This window comes from Sceloporus occidentalis, unplaced genomic scaffold (genome assembly GCF_023333645.1).
Source record: "Sceloporus occidentalis isolate IW3139 unplaced genomic scaffold, rSceOcc1.0.p SCAF_45, whole genome shotgun sequence".
Classification (NCBI taxonomy): Eukaryota; Metazoa; Chordata; class Lepidosauria; order Squamata; family Phrynosomatidae; genus Sceloporus; species Sceloporus occidentalis.
Genome location: NW_028317025.1, coordinates 563,630 through 587,684, shown reverse-complemented (window position 1 = coordinate 587,684; position 24,055 = coordinate 563,630). Strand labels below are relative to the sequence as shown.

General features: G+C 39.7%; 1 protein-coding gene across 10 annotated transcripts in view; it reads left to right on the top strand.

The window, feature by feature from the left end:
- CELF5 (CUGBP Elav-like family member 5) overlaps window positions 1-24,055 on the top strand; it is a 41,164-nt gene that overhangs the window by 2,056 nt on the left and 15,053 nt on the right. For all 10 annotated transcript variants that reach the window (XM_089490585.1, XM_089490595.1, XM_089490591.1 and 7 more), the window contains exon 2: window positions 8,030-8,112. In XM_089490585.1, the coding sequence (XP_089346711.1) occupies window positions 8,030-8,112 (83 nt within the window). The remainder of the gene's footprint in view (window positions 1-8,029; window positions 8,113-24,055) is intronic.

Below are 24,055 nucleotides of genomic sequence, written 5' to 3'. Positions count from 1 at the left end.
TTTTACACACCTGACTGGTTTTCTATGTGTGCAACCCATGGAGCTACAAATGGCACAAATCTGCCAACCACAACCATTAGGATGTTCTAGCATAAATAACATCATATACTTATCATGTATGTCAAAATTTGAGCCATGCCACACCTTGCAGTGGTACAAAATACCATTACTGAGAGCACACACACATTTTGTATAATAAGATTTAAATTTGCGTGTGAGCTAATCTCAGTTTGATCATCACTATTTATACACCCACTCCTACCATATTTATTCCAGTGCCTCTGGCTTCACACACCCCTTTCTCGTATTCCATCTGCTCATACATGAAGATTTTCATTGCATCTTACTTCATGTGTTTACATACTAACCAAATTTATATTTTGTCCCCTAGTTTTGCCACACTCTGCTCTCATTGTCTTGTCTTCCTTAATCTCATGCTTGTTGACTTTATCCAATGACACACGAACACCAAGCTTGCACATGTTACCCCTTATTCAGTCCTTTTGCGTCTCTAATTTTACACACTCACTGCACTAATCCCAATGTGTTCTGTACACATTGAGTGCCTCTATTTTAACCTCTTTTACCCAAACACACATTGCATTTCAGTCACTCAGTTTGCTGATACAAGATGATTGCATTCAGTAAATTAGGATGATTTTTACATGCATTGCTCATGTCATTAAACCCTTACTTGTGCATGACCGATAACTTATTTTGCTTTTTTTTATAGTCACTATTTTAATCACAATCTTTCTCTTCTTACACACGCTCAACGATTATTTCTTACATACTTGCTCGTCACTTTGTCATTTCCCTTTAATCTTGCACACTTCTTCACCTTACCTTTAGTTCAGTTGCTTTGTTCACATGTGTTACATTCAGTTCACTCCTTGTGCTATTAAACACTCACTAATGAATTTGCATTTTTTTCTGCTTGCACAAACACAATAATCTTTACCTTATTTATTTCGCTTATGAACGCTTATTAGCTTTATGTTGGTTCTGCCTATTTCAGTCTCTTTGCTTCTACACATTGTACAGAATCTCTTTGTACTTTCTTACACACATTCTCAAAATTTTAATTTAAACCACTCAGTTCTCTTTCCCCATTATTTGTTTATGGACTGTACTCTTACAGGCTGTCTGCGCCTCTTGTACTCCCATGCATGTTCACCTTTCTATCAGTCCCTCTGCTCTTAACCATTACGCTGTTCCTTTGCTCTAATATGGTCACAATGTCTTATATACACACACTATCATTTTGGTTCTTCAATTCTTACATGCTTCCTTTTAATTATTTAGCTCATTTTCATTTCAACTTCCTCTCTATTTTTATCATTATTATCCTTTATATCCATACATGACAGCTCTCTGCATAAGCCATGAAGGCTTTAAAGCTTATTGCATGGCTTCTGGGCTAGTTCTGTTCTCTTCAGATAGAGATGATACCATCTGGCTCCACCCACTTCCCTCCTGGTTACATCCACTTTGCAGCCCACTGATGGCTGAACATGACCTCATGAGTGTTGAGCCCCATCCCTGCATCCTATTGCCACCCCCACTTAGTTCCCACTAGAAAGGGATGGACAAAGCTTTGGCCAGTATAGCTAGGAATTCCCAATGTATTCGACAGTGCTTGACAGAGGTAAAATACACCTTTAAAGAAGTACAAAAGAGACAGGGGCCTCAGGAGAATTAATTTTAGAGGGATAGTTGATGGTCTGAAATCTAATGGAGAGTCTGATAATCTGACAAAGGGAAGTCCAGTAAGCACGAGCAAGAGATGTTAATTAGATGTCAAGGGAAGTAGATTAATCTTGCAGAGACATGATAGATAGAAGTGAGGAGAGCCTCTTGCAGGATAGGATGGCGTAGCACTAGCAAAGGTGTGACATGGCTGATCAATAGACTATAATGTTTGTGATATGTTGTATGAGTAGGTGGTGAATTATGGGGCTATTGTTAAGGTGAAGCTATGCTGGGTTCAGCAGGGTCATGTTGTGGTGACACCTAGCGAATATTGCATTTGAAGGACATCACTGTCTGCTGCAACCCCGCCACAGAATCATGTGTGCTTCTCAGGACGGATAGGATACTACCTTACATAGGACATTAGCGAGCAAACAATGAGCCTAAACCAATGCAATGCTAAGTGACAGGCCAAAATCTGATACCTGTTAATAATCACTTCTGAAATGAGGCAACATTATTTAGTAACAGACTGGATATAACTAATGAAGCAGAGCAAAGAAATTCAGTATTATTATAAGGTAATGAACATGTTATAATCTCCCAGGAGTATAATACAAGTAAGGTTTCTGGTAGAAGATTTTAGGGAGATTGAAGACATCTAAGAGCAGATTTGGAAAGGGCAGTTGGCAGACAATATAGGAGATCTGGAGATAAAACTGCAGAGGAATGTTCAATTTGGGGTCACCATCACTTACTGCATTTATATAATAACCTATAAGACTAAACATAATCTGTCTACTCTTCTACTATAACTATTATTAATTTTTATTGGTATAGTGCCAAGAATTTACGCAGCACTTCTTACAGTACATAGATTCAAAAAACCTTACAAAACAAGAATTGACTGACTAAGACAGACCATTACATTAGTCCTGCATTAACACAATCACACATTCTTAAATATATGCACCTTCATCATCAGTTATCTACTTAACACCTACATATTCATTTCTGCTTTGGTACCTTCATTTAATTTCAGTTTTCTTTCCCAAACATGCACATGGTTCAGCACTTACTCAATTAATGTTTTTAAAAATATTTTTCTTATATACCACATTTATACTGTATTTATTTCACACACATAATAAACAAACACGCCATGTTTCACAGTTTATTTTTTGTTACATAATCACAATGTTTCACCCACCCTCCTTTCTTTTACATACGTACTTCTATTTTGCCAAGTCTATTTGTCCACACTAACTGGTGGTTTTCACATTCTTTTGTCGTTTTCTCATATCATGTCTCTCCCCTGTTGCCCTTCCAGTTCCTTTGCATATTGAAAATATTCTCTCTTGTGCTGCTGGCCTGACAGATTATTGAATGCATGTTTTTTCTGTAAATGGTTTCTACTATCCATATAAAAACCTTCATATTTACACACTCACATGTTTTTACAGACTCATTTCTTTTATTGAATACTATTAAGCACTCATTTATTTTTTTTTTCACATTAATTTCATTGTCTTTTTTTCTTTCTCACCCTTTTATCTTATTTTACTGTTTAACTCTTTGAATAATGCCTTTTTTAATAATTCCCTTTAATGCCTTCCTGATTCTCATTGCACTCAGTGACATATTTTTAATGTTGAGCCCAAGCCATATACATCAGTATATATAGATGTTTAGAGAATGGGCTGAAATGTTCAATACTAGTATAAAATATTTTTTGGATGTTGGACCCATGTAATATACACAAATACAAACATATAGTTCTGAATGTAATTTGAAAATGTGCTACAAACTACCCTCTTTCATATTGTTGACAGTGTACACATTTCTTTCATATGAATCATGATTTTCGCGTCATGTCATTTGTTGTTATTAATCTCTTGGCGTTTAAAGAAAAATCTCTTTTCACCATCCTTGCTGTGCATAAGAGGTTTGAAAGCTAGGCCAGGTTAGTAAAGGGATTAAGTTTATTGTACCAATCTAAAATATAGCTTTTAGTTTATTGTGAACAAAAAATAAAAAGACAACAGGTTGTGTCATGAAGAGTCGAAAAGTCAAATGAGTGAGAAATGGCCGGAAAAAAAAAATATATAAATAGTGTTAGAATCCGTGTGTGCTATTGTATGTTATTGCATAGTGTGTGCAGTTGTATAAGTGTAATGTAAGTGTGTATGACAGTATGCAGTGAGCATATAGTATTTTACTGTGTGTGTGATAGTGTATGATGTTAGCAGTTAGCATGTGTGTTTCTGTTACTGTATGGTGTTAGTGTGTGGAAGTGAATGTTAGTTTATGGTGTTAGCACAAGTGTGAGTTAGTATGTGAGTACCAACATAGGGTGTTATTGTGAGTGTGTATCAGCTTATGGTGTTGGCGGTGCCAGGTGTGAGTCTAGGGTTAGTGGTGCCTGGGAGATGGGGAGGAGGAGCAGGAGAAAGAATATGTGTGTGTATGTAGGTGTACGGTGTTAGTATAAGTAGTTTGCATGTTAGTGTGTTAGTTATGGGGGTGCTGAAGAAATACTGAACCCAGGCACCACTAAAGTAGACTGATGGATGGAATGTTTGTGGGGCAATGGTATTGACATAGGGTTGTCTGATGGAAGGGACATGGGGGCCTAGGCTTTAAACCCTTTATGGCCAATGCTTGTAAGCATTTAAAATAAATCTGGTTATAAATAACTATTTCAACTACATATTGACACTGTATACTTCATGTACACTTTTCCCTTTCTTCGATCACACCCTTTTGTTCACTGCCTCACTTTTTTTTATTAAGGGAAGCTATTCTCTCCTTCAACTTAACCCTCTCTCTCTTAATAGCCTTTCATCACCCTCTCATGTCTACTTTTAAGAATTTATTGTACGGGAATCCAAGAATTTATAATTACATTTTAAAAATTATTTCAGCCCACATTTTTATTCTAAAAAAAATCACCCAATTTCTGTCACCCCTCTGTTTGATCGGATCACCCCTTATTTAGGGCATAATATCCAAGTTGTATATTTTGTTTCATCCCTTGAGCCAGTTTCTATCAGGAGTGGCCTCTGGAGCATTAATCCTGTCACAGCAGCACTGAGCATGTAACTCCTCATTCATGTCTCTGCATTTTATTATTTTCTTTCTGGATTTGAACAATTTAACCCTGTCAAACCTTTTTTATATTCCTACCACAATCTCTCAAGTGGACTCCTAAAATTAAGAGGAATTGTTCGCCATTTGAACACAAAGCAGTTTTACCCAGTGAAAATAAATGTACGATGTAGAGGGGTGTGGAGAGGTTTTACTACAAGAAAGCATTAAACTGTGGCTAATACAGCATGGGTATAGGTATATATAGAATATATGTAAGGAAGATAGACATTATTAGTGTTTGGGTCTGGAGATATATCACACAGGCATTCGGGGGTTAAGTGCAAGGCTATGTGGAAGGCACTATTATTAATACAGTATAGAGCCCTTCATAGTAATTGTGCTTTCCTATGCTGTGACTTATGTTCAATGCTAGGATGAAAGCCCTCGTTTCAAACAGGAATTTTAACCATGCTATACCAATGAGAAAGAAAATCCAACTAGGATGATATTTTTAAATCAGTAAACTATGGAGTCTTCTGAAGACTGTGTGAGCTTGATAATCTGATTTTTTCCCAGAATTTGTAGTAAATATCCTGAAATTTAGGGTAAACCATGAGAGTCCCAAGGAAGGGCAGCTGTTATCATTGTGCAGGTCTAGAGATATATAAATCCGCAGGTGTAGGGAGACCATAACACAGCAAGGCTACACAGGGGCTGTGCATAATAACTATGGTCCCCTTAGTTGTGAATTTAGAGCTCAGGGCCCAAAAATGAGGCCCTATGTTTAATATAGTCAAATAGGGTGGTTGGAGGTATGGCTGGGGACAGGGGATTACGAGATATTTTAGGTTACTTTTGCAACCTTCTCCTAGCTGTTTATGTTTAGAAGAAGAATGCATTCTATTTACATAGCTATATTAACATTGTTTCATTTATAAACCAATTTATTGTTGTTTCAATACACATTATTGTGACTTATTAGGGTTATATGTATGCTATGTTGTGCTCTGCCTAGAAGGGGGGCCTTAATATCTACATGCAGCAGTAGGAAAATAATAACATGATTTAGGTGTGTATGAAGAAAGGTTTGAAAACATATAGCATAGCTGTAGGATGTTGGATTGTATACATTAAGGTTTAGGTCTTTTTAGATGACTATCACTAAGCAGTCAGGTAGACAGATGGGAAGTGGGTGGAATAAAAAGGAAGAGCACAGGTAAGGAAACAGCCTGTAAATATGTAGAGATGTTCATTGTGCTAGAGAAAAAAATATATTATGTTTAATAAAACATAATCTACATACTGTTTTTAAACATGTATTTTTATTTGTATACCTGGTGTACTCATGTGTAATGTCAAAGCTCTGGATAGTAAGAAAATCTCCATGTTTACTGGGTTCAAAGAGTAGGAAGTAGGATGTTGGGTTGTACAGGTGAGATATATGAAAAACTAATGTCTGGTAGTATGGTGATGATAACCGGATGTGCATATCGAAGGGTGAAAACAGTAGATTGTATTTAGGTTGTCTAGGCATTATAGTCGGTGAGATGGCTCAGTTGGTAAATTAACAAAATGTCGGTAGTTGAGAGCAGTGGGTGTGAAGTTCAAAAATACTACTTTGGTAACAGAGAAAAACTAGAGAAAAAAACATTTTCCTCCCTTTCGCTACATTGAATTAGCATAATACAAATGCACTTCCTATACATGGATATAAGTTGTATTGTGTCTTGCATCTTTCTTCCACATTCCCTCTCATCCCTTTGGTTTGTTTCTTTCTTGCCATTGTCCTACCCTTTTCTGCCTGCTACATATTTCTTCTCTCACTATCTCATTGGTTTCCTTAATCTTATGTTCTTTGTTCCCTTCTTCCTCCATTTCTTCTCACCCTCTGTTCCTATGTCTGTATCTCCTTAACTGTATACTCTCAATGTTTCTCTCCAACTCCCTTTATTTCTTGATCTCCTTTTATCTCTCAGTGCGTCCCTTCCTCCCATTCTCTCTCTCTTTATCTATACCCCTCCTCCTTCTAGGTCCCCAGCTGGCTTATGGCTGTAAGGGAAATCCCCCTTCCGTTCAGAGAGCTCTAAAACTATGCATAGCAGATAGTGTATGCATATTCTTATGGGTTTTTTTCTCCATACATTTCTAGAAAGGGTTAAAGAGATTCATCTGAGAAGGTAGATGGTCCCTTTTTCCTCCCAATTTTTTCATTTGTTTAGGTTTTTTTTGTTACCTGGAGGAGATGTTATTTCAGCTGTTTCCATGGAAACATTCTTCCTATGCAATGAAGATGCTTGTGATAAAGATAAAAATCCCCTTTTCCTCCCCCGCCCCCACCTCCATTCTCCAAACCCCCAGCCATGTAGGGGCAGCACAAAAGGACCCTGTATTTTGAAGTGACAGCTGGCTATCAAATATCTACATTGGGCATATATTAAGGTAGAGGAATTTTAGGCTTGAAAATGCTCAAAAATGTTTTGGAAGCCAGAAGGCAAAGCACAGGATAAACGTTTGTATTAAACCTATTGAACCTTTTTTAGTTTGTTTTTAATAGATTTAAGAAGTGACTCAGCAGAACTCAAGCGTAAGCAGATAGCAGAAAAATACAAAAATAAAAATGCCTGCGTGTATTAGTAAAATGTTGTGTGATAAAACAGTTATTTAAATTGTATATTAAAAATTAAACTGAACTGTATCGTCTAGGCTGCTGATTGAATCAACGTAAAGTACAAACAGAAGCACAGTCTATTAAATAATAGTAATTTACCCCCAGAGACATTACAATTAGATCTTGGCATTACATACACCTGAGACATTATATAGTACAAAAGCACACTACAGACAGTCTTTCTTGAAGGCAAATGTTCAATAGGATTTAAAGGAGCAATGCTGTAAGAGTAGGCCTTTTTGCAATGGTTGAAATGTAAAATAATACAGTACATATTACACACATGCTGCAGTGTCCCACCACTACCACCATCACCACTATTCCTTTAAATGCCAGTGGAGGGAACAATGTTGCCTTTGCAGAATCAATTAATGTTAAATGTTGAAAATATTTAGCCTTTTTTTCTTTTACTGATAAGAAGCCTTCATAACATATTGACAGATTTTGTTAGAATTTACTTTCATGTTGTTTTAACATTTTTCGATGATACCATGTTTTGAACTACTTTGTGCAAAGGGCTTATCACACTTTTTTCTACTCTAACATGATCATTTAATTTATGTGTCGTCCAATCTATAGGCTGTGCCTTCCTTACATACTGTGCCAGAGACTCTGCGATCAAAGCCCAAACAGCCCTACACGAGCAGAAGACACTTCCAGGGGTGAGTCAAATTTCAGTGAGATGGGGGTAACCCTTCTCCAAAATATGTACGATGGGGAGTAGCCCACTGTGATTACTAATACAATGCAGACACATATGAAGGATATCACCCAAATTTGAGGCCACACAAGCTTTTATATACACAAATATATCCAGCCTACCACTTACTCACCAAAAGTGATATACAATTACAGATAACAGTGTTGTCATTTGTAATATATATATATAATTTTTGTGGATTTTATTGTATATATATTTTATAAGCTTTTAGTGTATTGTTTTACCAACTCACCAAAAGTGGCTCCTATATTGTTAATTATTGACAATTACTGCTTTAACATTTCAACTTCTAGTGTATATAGAAGGAAGCTGTTGGTACAAGAATTGCTGTTTCTAAGTCTTGACCCAACATAACATATACTATAATGCTGAGTCTGAAACACTCATTACATGTTTTACTGCCTAGGATGTTTTTCAAGACAAAAAAGGATATTAGCCTTTAACCTTTTTTTCAAATGCAAAGTTTAGGAATAAGACGAATAAAAGCTAAACTGCTTGGCATTTGATATTTTGGACCTCCAACAAAGAATCTTGGGGTATCCTGTCCTGCTTTTTGATGTCATATTGATTTAAAGTCTCGACAGACATATTGCTCATTCAGTGTGTAAAACTGGTCCCATTGATTAAGACTGCATGTCAATAGTTGAGAAGCGTCAAATGGGCATGGCTGCATTGCGAGGAGTAAATACTCTTGTAATTAGTAAATCAGACTATAAGTATGGCCAAATACATTCAATTCTTATTTGAAAATGCAATCATAACCTTCAGTAGGTCTTGTGAGTAAAACTACCCTATATAAATATGGAGGTTTCTGAAAATAAGGGATATGTGTACATACAGGCATAAATTTGGTTGTGTCACACTCACAAATGCTAATTATGATGGCACCACAACATAAATGGTTTCAGAGTAGCCATTATGCTTTTCTGACCAGCCATATCTTCAGTTTGTTGCATCAGCCAATAGAAGAACATAAATAATTATTCATGGATTATTTACAAAATGACAATAGAGCCAGTCCACAGACCTCCATTGTATATTCCAATCATTTTGGCTAACAGTGACTATTCTTGCATATTGGATGTATAGCTTATTTTTTAGAATACGAGGCACACTTATCTTGCTCTCGAATGGGGCATCAAAAACAGGGCCCTGCAAAGCTTAAATTTTAAGTTGAGCAATAAATTAAATCGTTAGGAAAGTGTTAGAACCAATTTGAACCACAAGCTGGATCAGTAAATTAAATCATAAAAACAACAGGAGAAATAATAGTTGCTTACAAGAAAATATAAGCATAGAAAAAAAGGATTAAGAATGGACAAGCCTTGCATGTTGCAGCGTACCTGTATGCAGTATGGGCCTGTGAATTCTTACTAAATATTTTCTGTGCTGGTAGTTCTAAGTTTATTTAAACAACCCTAGAGCCTTTGTAGAAAATATAAGACATAAATGGATTATGTTGTATTAGTATGCATTAAGCTGTGGCACATGGGCTTGTCATGATTCAAAGAGGCACATTGTCATTGAATAATGTGGTCAGAGGTGGGGGACACAGTTAGAGACAGGCAGGGGTGCACTAAGTTTAGTGCCGCAGGTGCACAGCACCCAGCCGCCAATCACCGATGCATCCAGCAGAGTCCCGGAATGCGTATTAAGTGACCAGGTTATAGTAGGACAGAAGCACCATGACAGAGAGGTAAAAGGTGGGAGGAAAAGCTGGCAAGCTGCACTGATGATGGGAGAGTGCGAGTGTGTGTATGTGAATGTACTTGTGAGTGTCTGCTGTTATTGTGAGTGCATGTTAGTGTATGGTGTTGGAAGAATGTGTGTGTGAGCATATGGTATTAGTATGTCTGTATGCATGTTTCTGTATGATGATAGCATGAATGTGTGTACAGCATAGGATGTGTGTATGTTAGTGTATGGTGTTAGTATGAGTGTGCATGTCAGCATATGGTGTTAGAGTGTCAAGGGTGAGCCTAGGGTTAGTGGCAAAGGAGAGAGGAGTATGTGTAAGTGTATGGCGTTAGAGTGAGTGGGTGTTGTCATGTTATGATGGGTGTGAGTTTTAGTTTCTCTCCCTAAACCAGACCTGCTTACCATGTCCTGCTGAAAATGAGACAGTTGGTATGAAGATGAGCAGACCGTAGCGCAATAGAAACTGGGGAAGGCAGGCAGTGCACACAGGGACAATGTACATTGGTACATAGGTATGTCTCTAATGATAAAACAGATTGAACTCTTCAGAGAAGTAGATAAAACAACCTAGATAGAAAAAAGCACCACGTGCCATCATTCATTGCCTAAATAAATAAGTGGTAATTTGTTAGTGGAAACAAACACACTTGAGAGGTTGCCTTAACCACTTTACTGCCACTTACTGTGAAATCTGTAATTCATTTTATTAAAAACTTGCCTTCATTATACATATTTTTATGGGACAAGTACTGTTTTTACTAGCTGGCCAGAGAACTATGAGCCAAGATCAACATAAGAGCCTTCACAGGGACTTTTATGTTTCTTATGGCACCGGTAGATTGCATCTATTACATCTGGAGCAATTCCATGTCTTGTTATGACTACTAGTTACAGGTGGCAGACAGGCAGGCCACCAATAATACCTGTAATGACTAGTGCATCTTAAAAAGAGTTAGCAAACTTTCTTAGTATTTATATTCAATAGCCATGATATTCCTAGAGAATATGGGAGCTATTCCTTTAAAGCACATCTAAAGGTTGCTATGGCAACCATTAAGTGATTATGGTTCATAATGTTTTCACCATGTTTTCACCATGTGCTCTGGGGCAACCTTTAACTTAGTAAGTAGCTAACAGTAATTAGAATGAAAGGGGCAGGAAACCTAATCCAACACGCTTCCACATACTCACTACATTTCCAACCGTGTACCCTGATGTCCCTAAAAAAAAGAAGTAGTGGCAACAAGCAAGACTGTAAAAAGAGTAATATTTACATGAGTAAAGTGAGAAGAAGGTGGTAGAAGAAGAGGAGGGAATGGGATTGAGTCATAGGGACTGCTTCATGATTTATTTCCTCCTTTACCATTCCTGATAGCAAGAAATACAATAGAATTTTCTTTTTGCTTAATGTCATAACAAAACATTAGCTGAATCCTGTGGACCATTTGTCCTAGAGGTTGCGATAGTTACGTAACTTCACATATTAGTTATATGCGCTGTGATATAAAAATGATAGTTGCCAACATTCTGTATTGTGCAGGATACAATGTAGAATTAGACCAATGCATGTAGCTGTGGCACTTTTCATGGTAGAATTTTGGTGTTGCATCATGTATTATCATGGCAATAACATTATGGCACACTTTTAATTTTGTGCATATTGCTGTATGATAGGCTTTCTCTACATGGCTACAGCGCCAGAGTGTACTTGTGCATTGGGTACTCTTCTAGTCTCACTGGAATATGTGCTTAAATCCAGTCTTCCTAAATCTCTCTATTTGTGATTTTATGTTGTCTTCGCTGGCCTATTACTGTACCAATTGGTTTATATTTATTTTCCTTTCTGTATGTTTATTTTCCTTTCTGTATGTTGGATCGCCAGGGTTGTTTAAATAGATAGAGATGGATATGGGTATATAGGTGCATTAAATAAGGAGATGAATTGGATATATAGGAACAAATGGAGAGAAAATTTATCTACAATAACATCAAATACAATTATATAAAAAAAACTGCTGGGAGGCCATATCTATACTGAAAAGACAGGAATTAGGATTAGGTTTGTCTATCACAAAATACAGAATATGAAGTAGTGATACATCCATCTGTCTGATCATGTTTTTCTGCCTCCTTGGAAAGCTCAGGTGTATACTATATGACTAAAAGTATGTGGACACCTGGACAATTCACCTATATTGTTTGAATATCCCATTCCAATACCATGGGCATTATATGAAGTACCCCCTTTGCAGCAATAACAGCCTCCACACTTCTGGGTAGGCTTTTCAGAAGATTTTGGAGTGTATCTGATGAAATTTGTGTCCATTCAGCCAAAAGACCATTTGTGAGGTCAGACACTGAAGTTGGACAAGAACGCCTGGCTCTCAATCGTCATTCCAACTCATCCAAAAGATGTTCATTGGGGATAAGGCCTAGCCAAATCCATGAAAAACAGCCCAGATCATTATGCCTTCATTTACACTAGGCATTATGCATTCCGATAGGTAGCATTCTGCTGGCATCAACCAAACTCAGGGTCCACTCCAGCTAACCCTTGGCATTGTGCACAGTGATCTTTTTCAGCGTTATGCACTTCTGCACTCGACAGTCCCGCTTTGTGAGTGTGTGCAGTTTACATCTTAGTGGATGAGCTGTTGTTTCTCCTAGACGCTTCCATTTCCCAATGATAGACCTTACAATGGACCGAGACAGAGATTTCATCAACTGACTTGTGGCCAAAGTGGCATTCTATGACAGTGCTATGTTTCACGTCAATGGGCTCTTCAGTACAACTTATTCTAATGTTAATGTCTGTCTATGGAGATGGAATGTCTATGCTTGATTTTATACACCTGTTAGCAATGGGTGTGACTGAAAGACCTAAACTCGATAATTAGGAGGAGTGTCCACATACTTTTGGTTTCATTGATGATTATGGCTTTATACAATTATTATACAATACTGCAAGTTAATAAAGTACTAAATATACTGTTGTGGGGTGGATTGGAGAAGCTGTAGTGCACTATTGTAATGTTTGTATATAATATATATACCACTTATAGGAACTGCAGCAGACATTTTACCCCATTTATTTTAGGGCAAAACCTGTAGTTTTTTTCAGCATAAAATATTTGTGACAAAACTAGGCATTAGATCCTGCTTGTGTTTGAGTTGTTTATTAAATACTGTTGTGGTCCTGAGTAGAGTTTTATTGATTACGACAGTTTCCCATTTATGCTACTAGCCAAATCTCTATCGTGGACAACACAAAATATTTTGTTTTTCTATCTTATCACATGTTATTCTTCATCTTCATTGATAAATATTGGTGACAAAAACAGGCATTTTACTGGGGTTGTGTACAGTGTGACTGTCTTTTGGTTGTTTAAAATGTAAAAAATATTCCTGAGTAGTTTAAGACAGTTGACCATTTATGCTACCATCCAAACGTGTAACTTGTGGACAAATATTTGTTTTAAATTATCATTCTATGTTATTATCATATTTTATTCTTCATTGATAAATACATATTCGTGGCAAAACCACACATTCTGCTGTACTTGCGCGCTGTGAGACTTTTAGTTGATTAAAATGTAAAACCTGTTCCTGAATAGCTTAAGACAGTTGGCCATTTACACTACCAGCCAAACCTTTAATTTGTGGACAACTAAAAGTTTCTTTATTATCTATCATATTATCATATATTATCCTTTATTGATAAATATATATTGATGACAAAACCATGCATTCTACTGGGCTTGGCCACAGTGTGACTGTCTTTCAGTTGTTTAAAATTTAAAACTTGTTCCTGAGTAGTTATCCATTTATAATACCACACAACACAACATTTTTGTGATTATTTTTCAATTCATTCATATTAGTGACAAAATCTGGCATTTGACTGTGTGAAATTCCTGAGTAAGGGAGTGCAAAACATTAAATGTTTGTGAGAAGGAGTGCTTCTAGCTTTTGTGGGTTAGGCAGAGCTGGCAGCAGCCATGTCTGAAAAAGTAGTAGTCAGTAGTGACCTCTGGTATACAAGGCCCAAGTAGGAAAAGCCTTCTTCCTCTGAGTCAAAAGTTGAACTACCATGAGTTGCATGCAGCACCCGCAGCAGTGCCGAATATCCTCGATCTACTACTAGTGCTAAAATCTTGTCCACCCCACCTACCAAAGTAAGGCACGGTTTAAGATACGACCAACAACTCACTGACCCAACTCACATGGGTCATATTGTGGTGACTTGGTGGGATCCAGGGCAAAGATAGCTTGAAATCTATTTTATGGTGAAGCACGGAATAAAACCACCGCTACCAGTGTAACCACAACTGAACTTGCTGCTACCACTATCCCCTCTGGTGCTACCGATCCTGTAAGCACTGGAAAGAGTTGCTCCCCAGTTTGGCAGATGATAACAGCAGATCTATTTTTGCTCCAGAAGATAGTGAGGAAGGAGAAGAAAGGTCTACTGTTGCAGCAGGAGTGGACCTTACTCCGCCTTCTGCCCAGGTGGAAAAGGATATGGTCATCTTCGATGACAATTACCTGGATTTAGAGTCAGACTTGGAGGAGTCAAGCGATATATCTTCCATTAATAATTTGTCTGTTAAATGTGTTGCTCCTTCCCCTCCGCAGAAGCAGCAGCAACATTTCTAACCCACAACTTCCCCAACATGCACTGGCAGAACTACCACCACCATCACAACGATGAAAAACACTAACACCCCTGCTACCTCATCTGGTGGGCAACATCATAGTAAAGTGTGGGAGTATTTTGAGACTGTGGGAGATGGGTGCACTGCAAGGTGCAAGTTGTGTCCTAAGGTAGTAGCAGAGAAAAGGTGAAAAGACATCTCACTAATTTTGGGATGAATTAACACCTACATACACACCACAGTGCAGCCTTGCTTCAGGGGGAACTGATGGCATTCAGCAGCAGATGCCAGAGCAAACGGCTTGGTGAGGCCTCAGCCTTCTTAAGGAGTGTGAATGGTTCCCAGAGACAGGTGGGGCAGGCACATCCACTGCACCAGCCTACCCTAGAATACTTTGGGGATTTCCACTCAAGGGCATATCAAAGCAGCAGTCAAATAGGTTGACACGACTCTCAGTTGGAATAGCTGCCCTTACCACCAGCTTATCGCTGTTGGAGGTACTTCCTTCTCCATTATTTAGTGGGACCCCTTCAGGCAGCTCCTAGAGGCCCTTGCTCCCCACTACCACCTCCCCTGTCGTACCACCTTCAGCAAGACTGTAGTGCCCTCCCTTTAGCAGTCTTGTGTATAATTGTTGAAGGATGAGCTGTCCAAGGTAGCTGGTCAAACCATCCACTTTACCTCTGACATTTAGAGCGCTACTAGTGCACAGCATGCCTTTCTTTCACTGACAGCACACTGGTAGCTGCCTAAATATTTGGATGACAATATCATTGTAGCCATTGTAAAGGAGGGGATGAACTGGGGCAGAAGGGCAGCAGCGTTATAAATCCATCCCACTCAATGCTGGGATTATGGATGAGCAACACACATCAGATGCTGGTGCAGTGGATTGGACCACAGGCAGACACAGCAGGAGAAATGGGAATGGTGGAGACTGATAGGACAGCACACATGGTTTAAGCAGTTAGAGATGTGGACTTTATAGGTTTGCATTGGGAATGAGATAAACTATACCTGGTGGTAAGGGCAGCTATTCCAACTGAGAGACAGCTTTGGCTTTTGAAATTGATTGAAAAGTGCCGTAAGAATGCAAGGCAACAGCTAAGGGAAGAGCAAAACAGGCATGTCTACCCCACCACTGTCTAGGTCTGGGGGTAGTCACACGCTGGAACTCCACCCTGGACATGATGTAGCTTATCCTAGAACAGCAGCGGGCTCTTTAATCCACGTCCTCTGAGCAGAACATTGGGGTGTCCAGCCCATTGGGCAAAGGGGAATGGGCATTAGTGGGTAGATGGTGGCTGTCCTAATGCCATTTGGGGATGTGACTGAAGACTTAAGCCAGAGCACTGCCATTTTGGGCCAGGTCATCCCCTTACCTACTTTAAGCAACACATGCATGACTTGCTGGAACAAAATTAGGTCTTTCAGGGTGACAGATTATATGTGGAGTATGAAAAGCTGATCAGTAGGCTGATAGCGGCACATGCTGACCACCCTCTGTGACCCAAGGGTTAAGGGCAAGCTGGTCCTTAAAAATAATTTGAAAACTTGGAGGGACAAGCATGTCCATGGGATGCAGCACAAAAGGGACATGCTAAGCAAAAGAGAGATGCAGAAGTGCCAGCCACATGTCCAATCCCCATTCCCTTGCACCAATGCAGAGCAGCTGTACTAGATCTACAGTGGCCTTTGATGCTTTGGTGGGTACTAGTACCACCCAAGTTCCCCAAAGTCAGACTAGTGCCTCTAAAATGGTGAAAGCCTATCTTGAGGAACTGCCACTACCTCATAGTACTGACCTTCTACGTTATTGGGACCAGAAAGCTGTGGTCTTGCCAGGCCTCTCTTTAGTGACCCAGCAGATGCTTTCATGCCCACCCACCAGTGTCGAAAGAGAGAGGGTTTTCTCTGTGACAGGCAACATACTCAACCCCCAGAAAACACTGCTTTCCCCACACCTGGTTGAGCAGATAGCTTTTCTGAAAGTTAATCTTCCTAAATCAGGGTGCCCAGCACACAATATACAAAGTGAGTAAGGTTGTAGTGCTGCTGCTGTGTATCCTTCCTTACTTCGATGGATAACTTTTTTAATTTCTATAATATTTTTGCAATTCAGTTAAGCTCCAAGGAGCTACATGTGCCTTTCATCTGCCAGTGCCTGCCTGTCCAGGCCCACTACCCTACTGCTACTGCTGCTCCTCTTTCACCATCGTTACTATGGACAGTCAACCCTTACAAAAAATTACTGCACTTTTTCTGAAGTAATACTGCAGTTTTTTGGACATAAAAAAAACTGCAATACTGCACATTTACTGCAGTATTACTGCCCATTTACTGCACTTTTTTTCTTATATTGCAAACTTACAGTTGTACTTCAATGTACTGCAGCTTTACTGCATTTGTACTTCCGTACAAAAATAACTGCAGTAAAACTGCAGTACAGTGAAGTACAAATGCAGTAAAACTGCAGTAAATGTGCAGTAATACTGCAGTAAAAGTGCAGTATTGCAGTTTTTTCATGTCCAAAAAACTGCAGTATTACTTCAGAAAAACGGCAGTAATTTTTTCGTAAGGGAATTATTGAAATGTGTTTAATATTGGGGAAATTCAGTCATGTTCCAAGGGGCTGCCTGTGTTTGCTGCAGAGTGCCCTACTATTACTGCTGCTGCTGCTCCTCTTTGACCATCCTTACTATGGGGGAAACTTTTTTTACATTTCTATAATATTATGCTCCAAGGGGCTGCTTGTGCATCTGCCAGTGCCTGCCTTTTCAGGACCAGTGCCCTACTACTGCTCCTCATTCACTGTCCTTACTCTGGGTGATCAATTATTGTAATTTGCATGTGTCTGTCTGCCAGTGCCTGGTCTGCCCCTTTGCCCTGCCCCTGCACCTCAATGCCATTCCTTACTATGGTGGATAAGTTCTTATCTTTTCTAATATGAGGGGATTCAGTCTGTCTGCCAGTGCCTCTCCTGTACCCTGCTCTGCTGCTACAGCTCAATCTCCTTTCTTACTCTGATGGATCAATTCTTTAAATATATTTGGGGAGAAATTCAGTGTCCTGTACAGTGGGGGTGGATATGTGCCAGTGTCTACCCACTCCCAGTGCCCTGCTAGTTCTGCTGCTGCTACTACTGCCATATCACCTTCCATACTCTGAGGAATCAATCAATAAAACTGGTCCAATTGCTGGAGAAATTAAGTTCCATAGCATGCTGTTGGATGTGTGTATACATTGGTGCAGTGTTGCTTTTCCTGGTGGTCCTGCAGGGCAACACCAAGTGCGGATCTCTTACTTAACCTTGAGCTAATGCTGCTGTAGGTGAAAAAGTGGGTCCAGTAAGAGTAAGAGGCCTTCCACTTTGGGAACGCCCCGAATGTAATTTCCTAATAAAAAATGCCCTATAACTTTATCTGCGCCGAATGGCCAGGAAACAAAGTTAATTGTCCAAAGACGAACGCAGCAAAAACAAAACAAAAATTTCATCCCAATGGCCTTTGCTTGCCGTGTACAAGTCTACTTTGAAGTCAGTTAGGGTACTAATCATTATTATTTTATAAAAATGCGTACTGCCTTCTACCACTTGCCTTTTATTATAAGACTATTGCAAAATTTGAATGTATGTGGTAAGTAGGGGAAGACATTCTTATGAGACTACAGTATAACTTAAGTGTTATCTTTACTTATAGATTACCATTTTACTAAGTAGATACTTCCCTGCCCATTACATTTCAAGGACATATTGAAATAAAAAAACTCTTAAATGATCCAAATGCTATATTTGAACCAACTGACTCTGACAACAGTAAATATCTATTTATTAAAAATATATTTTATTTTTATATTTATTACCTCCCAGCCTGAAATCATATGTCTCCCCAAGCTCCCCAAGCCACCATGTAAACAAATATGAGAGAACTGTGAATAAATAGGAAAGAGAACATTCCCATTTATATATACTTGGCCCTCTTGTTTCCAGTATGATTTTTTACTTCATCCTGCTCTCGTTCCTCTGTTGGGTACAGTTATTTCCTCACCTCGTAGCTCTTCAAGTTATTTCTTCTTCTGTTTCAACTTTTCTGCTATTAGCTCCCCCTCTCCACACAGTACTTTTCCCTGAGATCATCTTAATCATTTCAGCTAAATCCTACAACTTTAGTGTCTCGCCTTTTTACAGATCTCATCTGCTTTATTCATCTACTTTTTCTGTTATGACCATACTATGTACACAACTGCTGTTCCACTCTAACTTGTCCACAGGGTCACCACATAATCATGCAGTCTTTGCCTTGCAAAGCCCAGGGAAATCAGTGTCAGCCATTTCATATACACATGTGCTGCCTTATTGTACATAATACATAAAGTCTTGTAATCTAAGTGCCATATTCATCCCTTGTCAAAGTGAAGAGTGCAAGTTAAATGAAATAAACTGTACAGATACGACATATAATTTATTTAAAACAAATATATGTAAGTATGTGCCGTGTGTCTTTTACTTAGGGTATATAAAATAAAAGTCCTCATTTATTGGAAGTGGTGCACTATATTTATTTAAGCTAGGTTAGTTCACAAAGGTAAGTGTGCAGATGTAAATACAACTAATGTTCTCTCACTCAAGCACTCAAAATATACTCAACAGACGAAAGATAGCTATCGATAGTCATTGAGGTGTATTCAGGTTTAGGGCAGCTACCATAATACAACAGGATACATATGGTTTGTTGGTCCCTAGAAATGTGGCTGGTTTACATACGGAGATAAAGTAAGTGTGGTATTTGTGATTGTTCCTATATTGCTATCTAACTACAAGGATCTAGGTAAATGCAAAAGTACAAAAAAGGCTGCAATCAAGTCCATATCAGTAATTCTAAAAATCTAATAAAAGCAGAAGAAAACAAAATGACAGACTAGATGGACCATTTGTTTTAATTTTACTTGCTCTCCAATAGCATGTTTGAATTGTATTTGTGTTTGCTCAATGCCCCTGCACTCTATGCATTTTTATTATTCTTCTTTGTTTATGCAGTGATCCTTCAAATCATTCTCATTTAAGACCATCCTGAGTTCTTTGCTATTCTCATCCACATAATATACATGTAAGATGATATTTCTTTGGTAGATCAACCAGGGCCATCTTAACATCTATGTAGGCCCAGGGCAAAGCAATGCAGTGGAGCCCCTACACCCTCCCCCCAAAAAACATGACATGAGATGAGGATTAATCAACAGAAACATAAGTATGCATATGTGTGTACATGTAAGGGAGAACAGAGGAGGGCTAGCTGCTTTGAGTCCAGCATGCAAGGATATGATGTTGCGCTTTGGATGCCCATACACACGCACATACACTACCCTTACAAACATCTGCCCATACACACACACATATACAAATACACTGTCCTTACAAGCCCCTGCAAAAACACACACATACAGTATACACGGCCCATATATACACATATACATACATGGCCCTTACACGCCTGCCTATACACACACATATGCACTACCCATATACACTGCCCTTACAAACACCTGCCCACACACACACATATACACATACACTGTACTTACACACGCCTGCACATACACATATGCACTAGCCATATAAACTGCCCTTACAAATGCCTGCTCATACACACATACACTGCCCTTACACACAACTGCCCATTCACATACAAATACACAGGTCTGCCCATACACACACACTGTGTCACACTTGCCCTTAAAGCACCCGTCTCTTCATCTCTTGCCCACTCTTTCTCCACATCTTGTGCCCCCCTTTCTCCTCATCTCCTGCCCCCCTTTCTCCTCATCTCCTACCCCACTTTCTCCTCCTCCGTCTTCTATCTTCCATTATCTGTCTTCCATCTTGTCGTGGGAGTGCGAGGTCTATCACTCCAAACCTGTGCTTTGGTGCTCCCTAATCAATATGGGCCAGCTATTGATGCAGAGCACCGGGATACAATGCCATATTGCAGCACTCGTCATCAATTGCCAGCATGAAGTGATTAGGATGTACAGAAGCCGAAGTCTGTAGTGACAGACCTCGCGCCCCATAATGTTGGGCTGGTAGGAGGGAGATTGTGATGTCTCCAACCGGCCTTGCTCAGCGAGCACCCCTCCCCCCATGGGCGCCTGCTATGCAGAGTGGCGCTCATGGTGCCTGGGCGCGCACTTAATGTCAAGGAGGATGCCTGTCCATCTGGACACTATGAGTGTCCAATGTATGTTGTTAAGAGTTAGGCACTATCCTCTTGCAGTTCATTTTACAAGTTTGAAACCCTTCCTAAAGACTGGACTGCTCATGTACACAGACCTGCATGCTATGATGGCTAATCTGTTTATTCACTTTAAAATAAACAATATAGCTGTCAGGACTCGGGTGATCAGGTCAGGTAGGAGCCCATGCGCAGGGGATACTTGGGGTTCAGTATGTAACCCACGGTGCATGATTATGCAAACAAAGACACCACAAACAGAAATCCAGGTAATGCAGTGTATTTCATGTATATAACAGGACCAGCAAATAAGGGTAATCTAGTCTAAGCAAGTAACCGGACGTATGGCAAAATAAAATACAGGTAATAAGTCTTTTGGCAGGGAGCCCGCTTGGAAGGGCGCGACAGACAGAGAGCCCGCTTGGAAGGGCACGACAGACAGAGAGCCCACTTGGAAGGGCATGACAGACAGAGAGCCCGCTTGGAAGGGCACGACAGACAGAGAGCCCGCTTGGAAGGGCACGACAGACAGAGAGCCCGCTTGGAAGGGCACGACAGGCACACAGCCCGCTTGGAAGGGTACGAAAGGCACACAGCCCGCTTGGAAGGGTACGAAAGGCACACAGCCCGCTTGGAAGGGTAAGAAAGGCACACAGCCCGCTTGGAAGGGTACGAAAGGCACACAGCCCGCTTGGAAGGGTACGAAAGGCACACAGCCCGCTTGGAAGGGTACGAAAGGCACACAGCCCGCTTGGAAGGGTACGAAAGGCACACAGCCCGCTTGGAAGGACACAAAGCAGGGAGTCCACTTGGAAGGACACAAAGCAGGGAGTCCACTTGGAAGGACACAAAGCAGGGAGTCCACTTGGAAGGACACAAAGCAGGGAGTCCACTTGGAAGGACACAAAGCAGGGAGTCCACTTGGAGGGACACAAAGCAGGGAACCAGTAACAGTACAGGTGCAGAGCCACAGCAGGAAGGTCCATAGACTTCAATACAAAGGCCCTGACTGAAGGGCAGGGCAGGTTCATAAAGGCAGAGTACTCCAGGTAACAAGGCCCAGCTGGATGTAGACTAGGGCTCAACCCAGGTAACAAGGCACACCTGAGTTCAGAGTGCTCCAGAGGGCGGAGGGTGGCCACTAGTGGTCGCAGATGTAAACGCCACAGGTATAAAAAAAAAAGCCATGGTTCAGGCAGCGAAAAATTGGTTCCTGACAATAGCTTTATTCCTTAAGAGTGAGAGAAGTGAGCTCACCATTTCTTTCATGACTTAGTAGTAATTATTCAGTGTTTCTTTTATTCAATGTCATATTAAGTTATTTGGACTGATCTGTTGCGATGTTTTTAGTTATCTGTGAAAGTCATCATAATGACTTTCAGTACTTCACACATCCAAATTACGTTCCTTACTGTCTTACTAACAATAAGAGTGCCCCAGTGTGTGAGGTTTTTTTTTTTAAATCGGTGAAATCCACAGGGACCAGAGTTCCAATAAATATCCCTTCTAATAAATAAAACTAAATTAGGTTAACTCCAGTTGTAAATACAAGACCATATGAGTTTCCTTTACTGGTAGAGACTAAACTTGTGCATTTGGATTTGTACGATTTGCCAAGCCTGAAATGAGGACAGGACCCCCACAAACCAGCTGGAAAAGAAAAGAAAACAAAAAGCTCTTAACTGTTGTCCAAAATTTGCAGGCCCTTTCACTCATACTCTCTCACACTATCATTCTTGTTTACTTTCTCTCATGCTCTGTAAATGTTTCCCTACCTTCTCTACTGACCGTTTCTGCTTTCACTTCCACATCTTCATCTTTTATCTTCTCTCTTTCATCTTCTTCGTTTTACCTTCTATCTTCATCCGCATCTTCACGGACATAACCTGGTGCAAACTTCCACCAAAATGGTGGCGTTTTCGGTGAAGTCCTTTCCCACCAATTGGGAAACTTTGGTGTGCCTCTGCGAATTGTAGCCTCGGTTTCCTGTTCTTAGTTGACAGGAGGCACCCGGTGTAGTCTTCTGCTGCTGTAGGCCATCTACTTCCGCTGAGTTCAACTAATAATTAGCGTGTGGAAAAATCATTTTAGGGCTCAAATGCGCATTCCTTCTAGTGTGTCACACAACCCTCCAATACCACAATGGAGATTATTTATTCTCATTTTCCAATAAATAGGATTGACTAGAATTTAGGAGGATGACCAGAAAAAGATAGTGTATTACTCTTCGATTAAGGTTAGCAACAGCTAAAGATGGCTGAGCCTTCTTGTTGTTGAACTGGTTTACTGGTTCCTAATTTCCTCTTTATAAAAAAGTGTACTTAATTGCAAAATATGAAATTGGCTTCAGTGATTAAAATTGTGATACCACAATTGAGCTGTCTTCTTTTAGGGAACGGAAAATTCTACATTATTATTATCAGATTGAAGCATGAGTTTTACAGGCCTGGCATTGAAATGCAGGCTTGTTGGTAACATTACAGTAGGTTAATCAGGGACAGTAACCCTACATAAATGAAGTGGCATTTAGCAGAACATGTTTCTAGATGTGCAGCTGAGCACCTAGTTAACAGCGGTCCTTCTGCGCTCTCATTATATAAGGGATTCCCTAGTTTGTCTTCACTAATCTTTCTTTTAGAATGTGTTCTGCTATGAACAGAGGCTCCAATTAACATGTCCCTTAGATCTTTCTATACATTACACACAGACACAAATAAACATAAAAAGCACACACATATTGAATACGCGAGTTACAAGTGGCGTGTGCCTCTAGGCACTGGTTGCCACGACAACAGCAAATGTCAGGTTCCGTGCGGTGAATAGCCATTTCCATGGCAACCCCATCCTTTTCAGAGAGGTGCTGTTATAGCTGGAGTGACAGGTCTGAGGGGGAGGGGAGAGGTGTGGGGTGGGTTGGGGGTTGTATGTCTGTCTGAGCATGTATGTGTTTCACTGTATTATAAGACACATTTTGGTAGCTTACAGATTTATAGTGCATTAAATAATTTAGATATATTGTCTTGCATGTATGTACTCTGTGTGCATTCTAACTATCCATACAGTATATATATATCACAAATAACCACAGAAATATGTTTCTCTTTGGTAAATCATTGTTTAATTTTATACAAGGTTTACTCAATAATATATAATAATAATAATATTTAATAACATATAATGTACTATGCACTAGTGTTTCATATTATTTGTCTGTCTAAAATATTACTGCATATATATATATATATATCACTGTATACAAGAAGATGTCATATTTATAACATGTATAGCTTAGCTCTGGGCACAC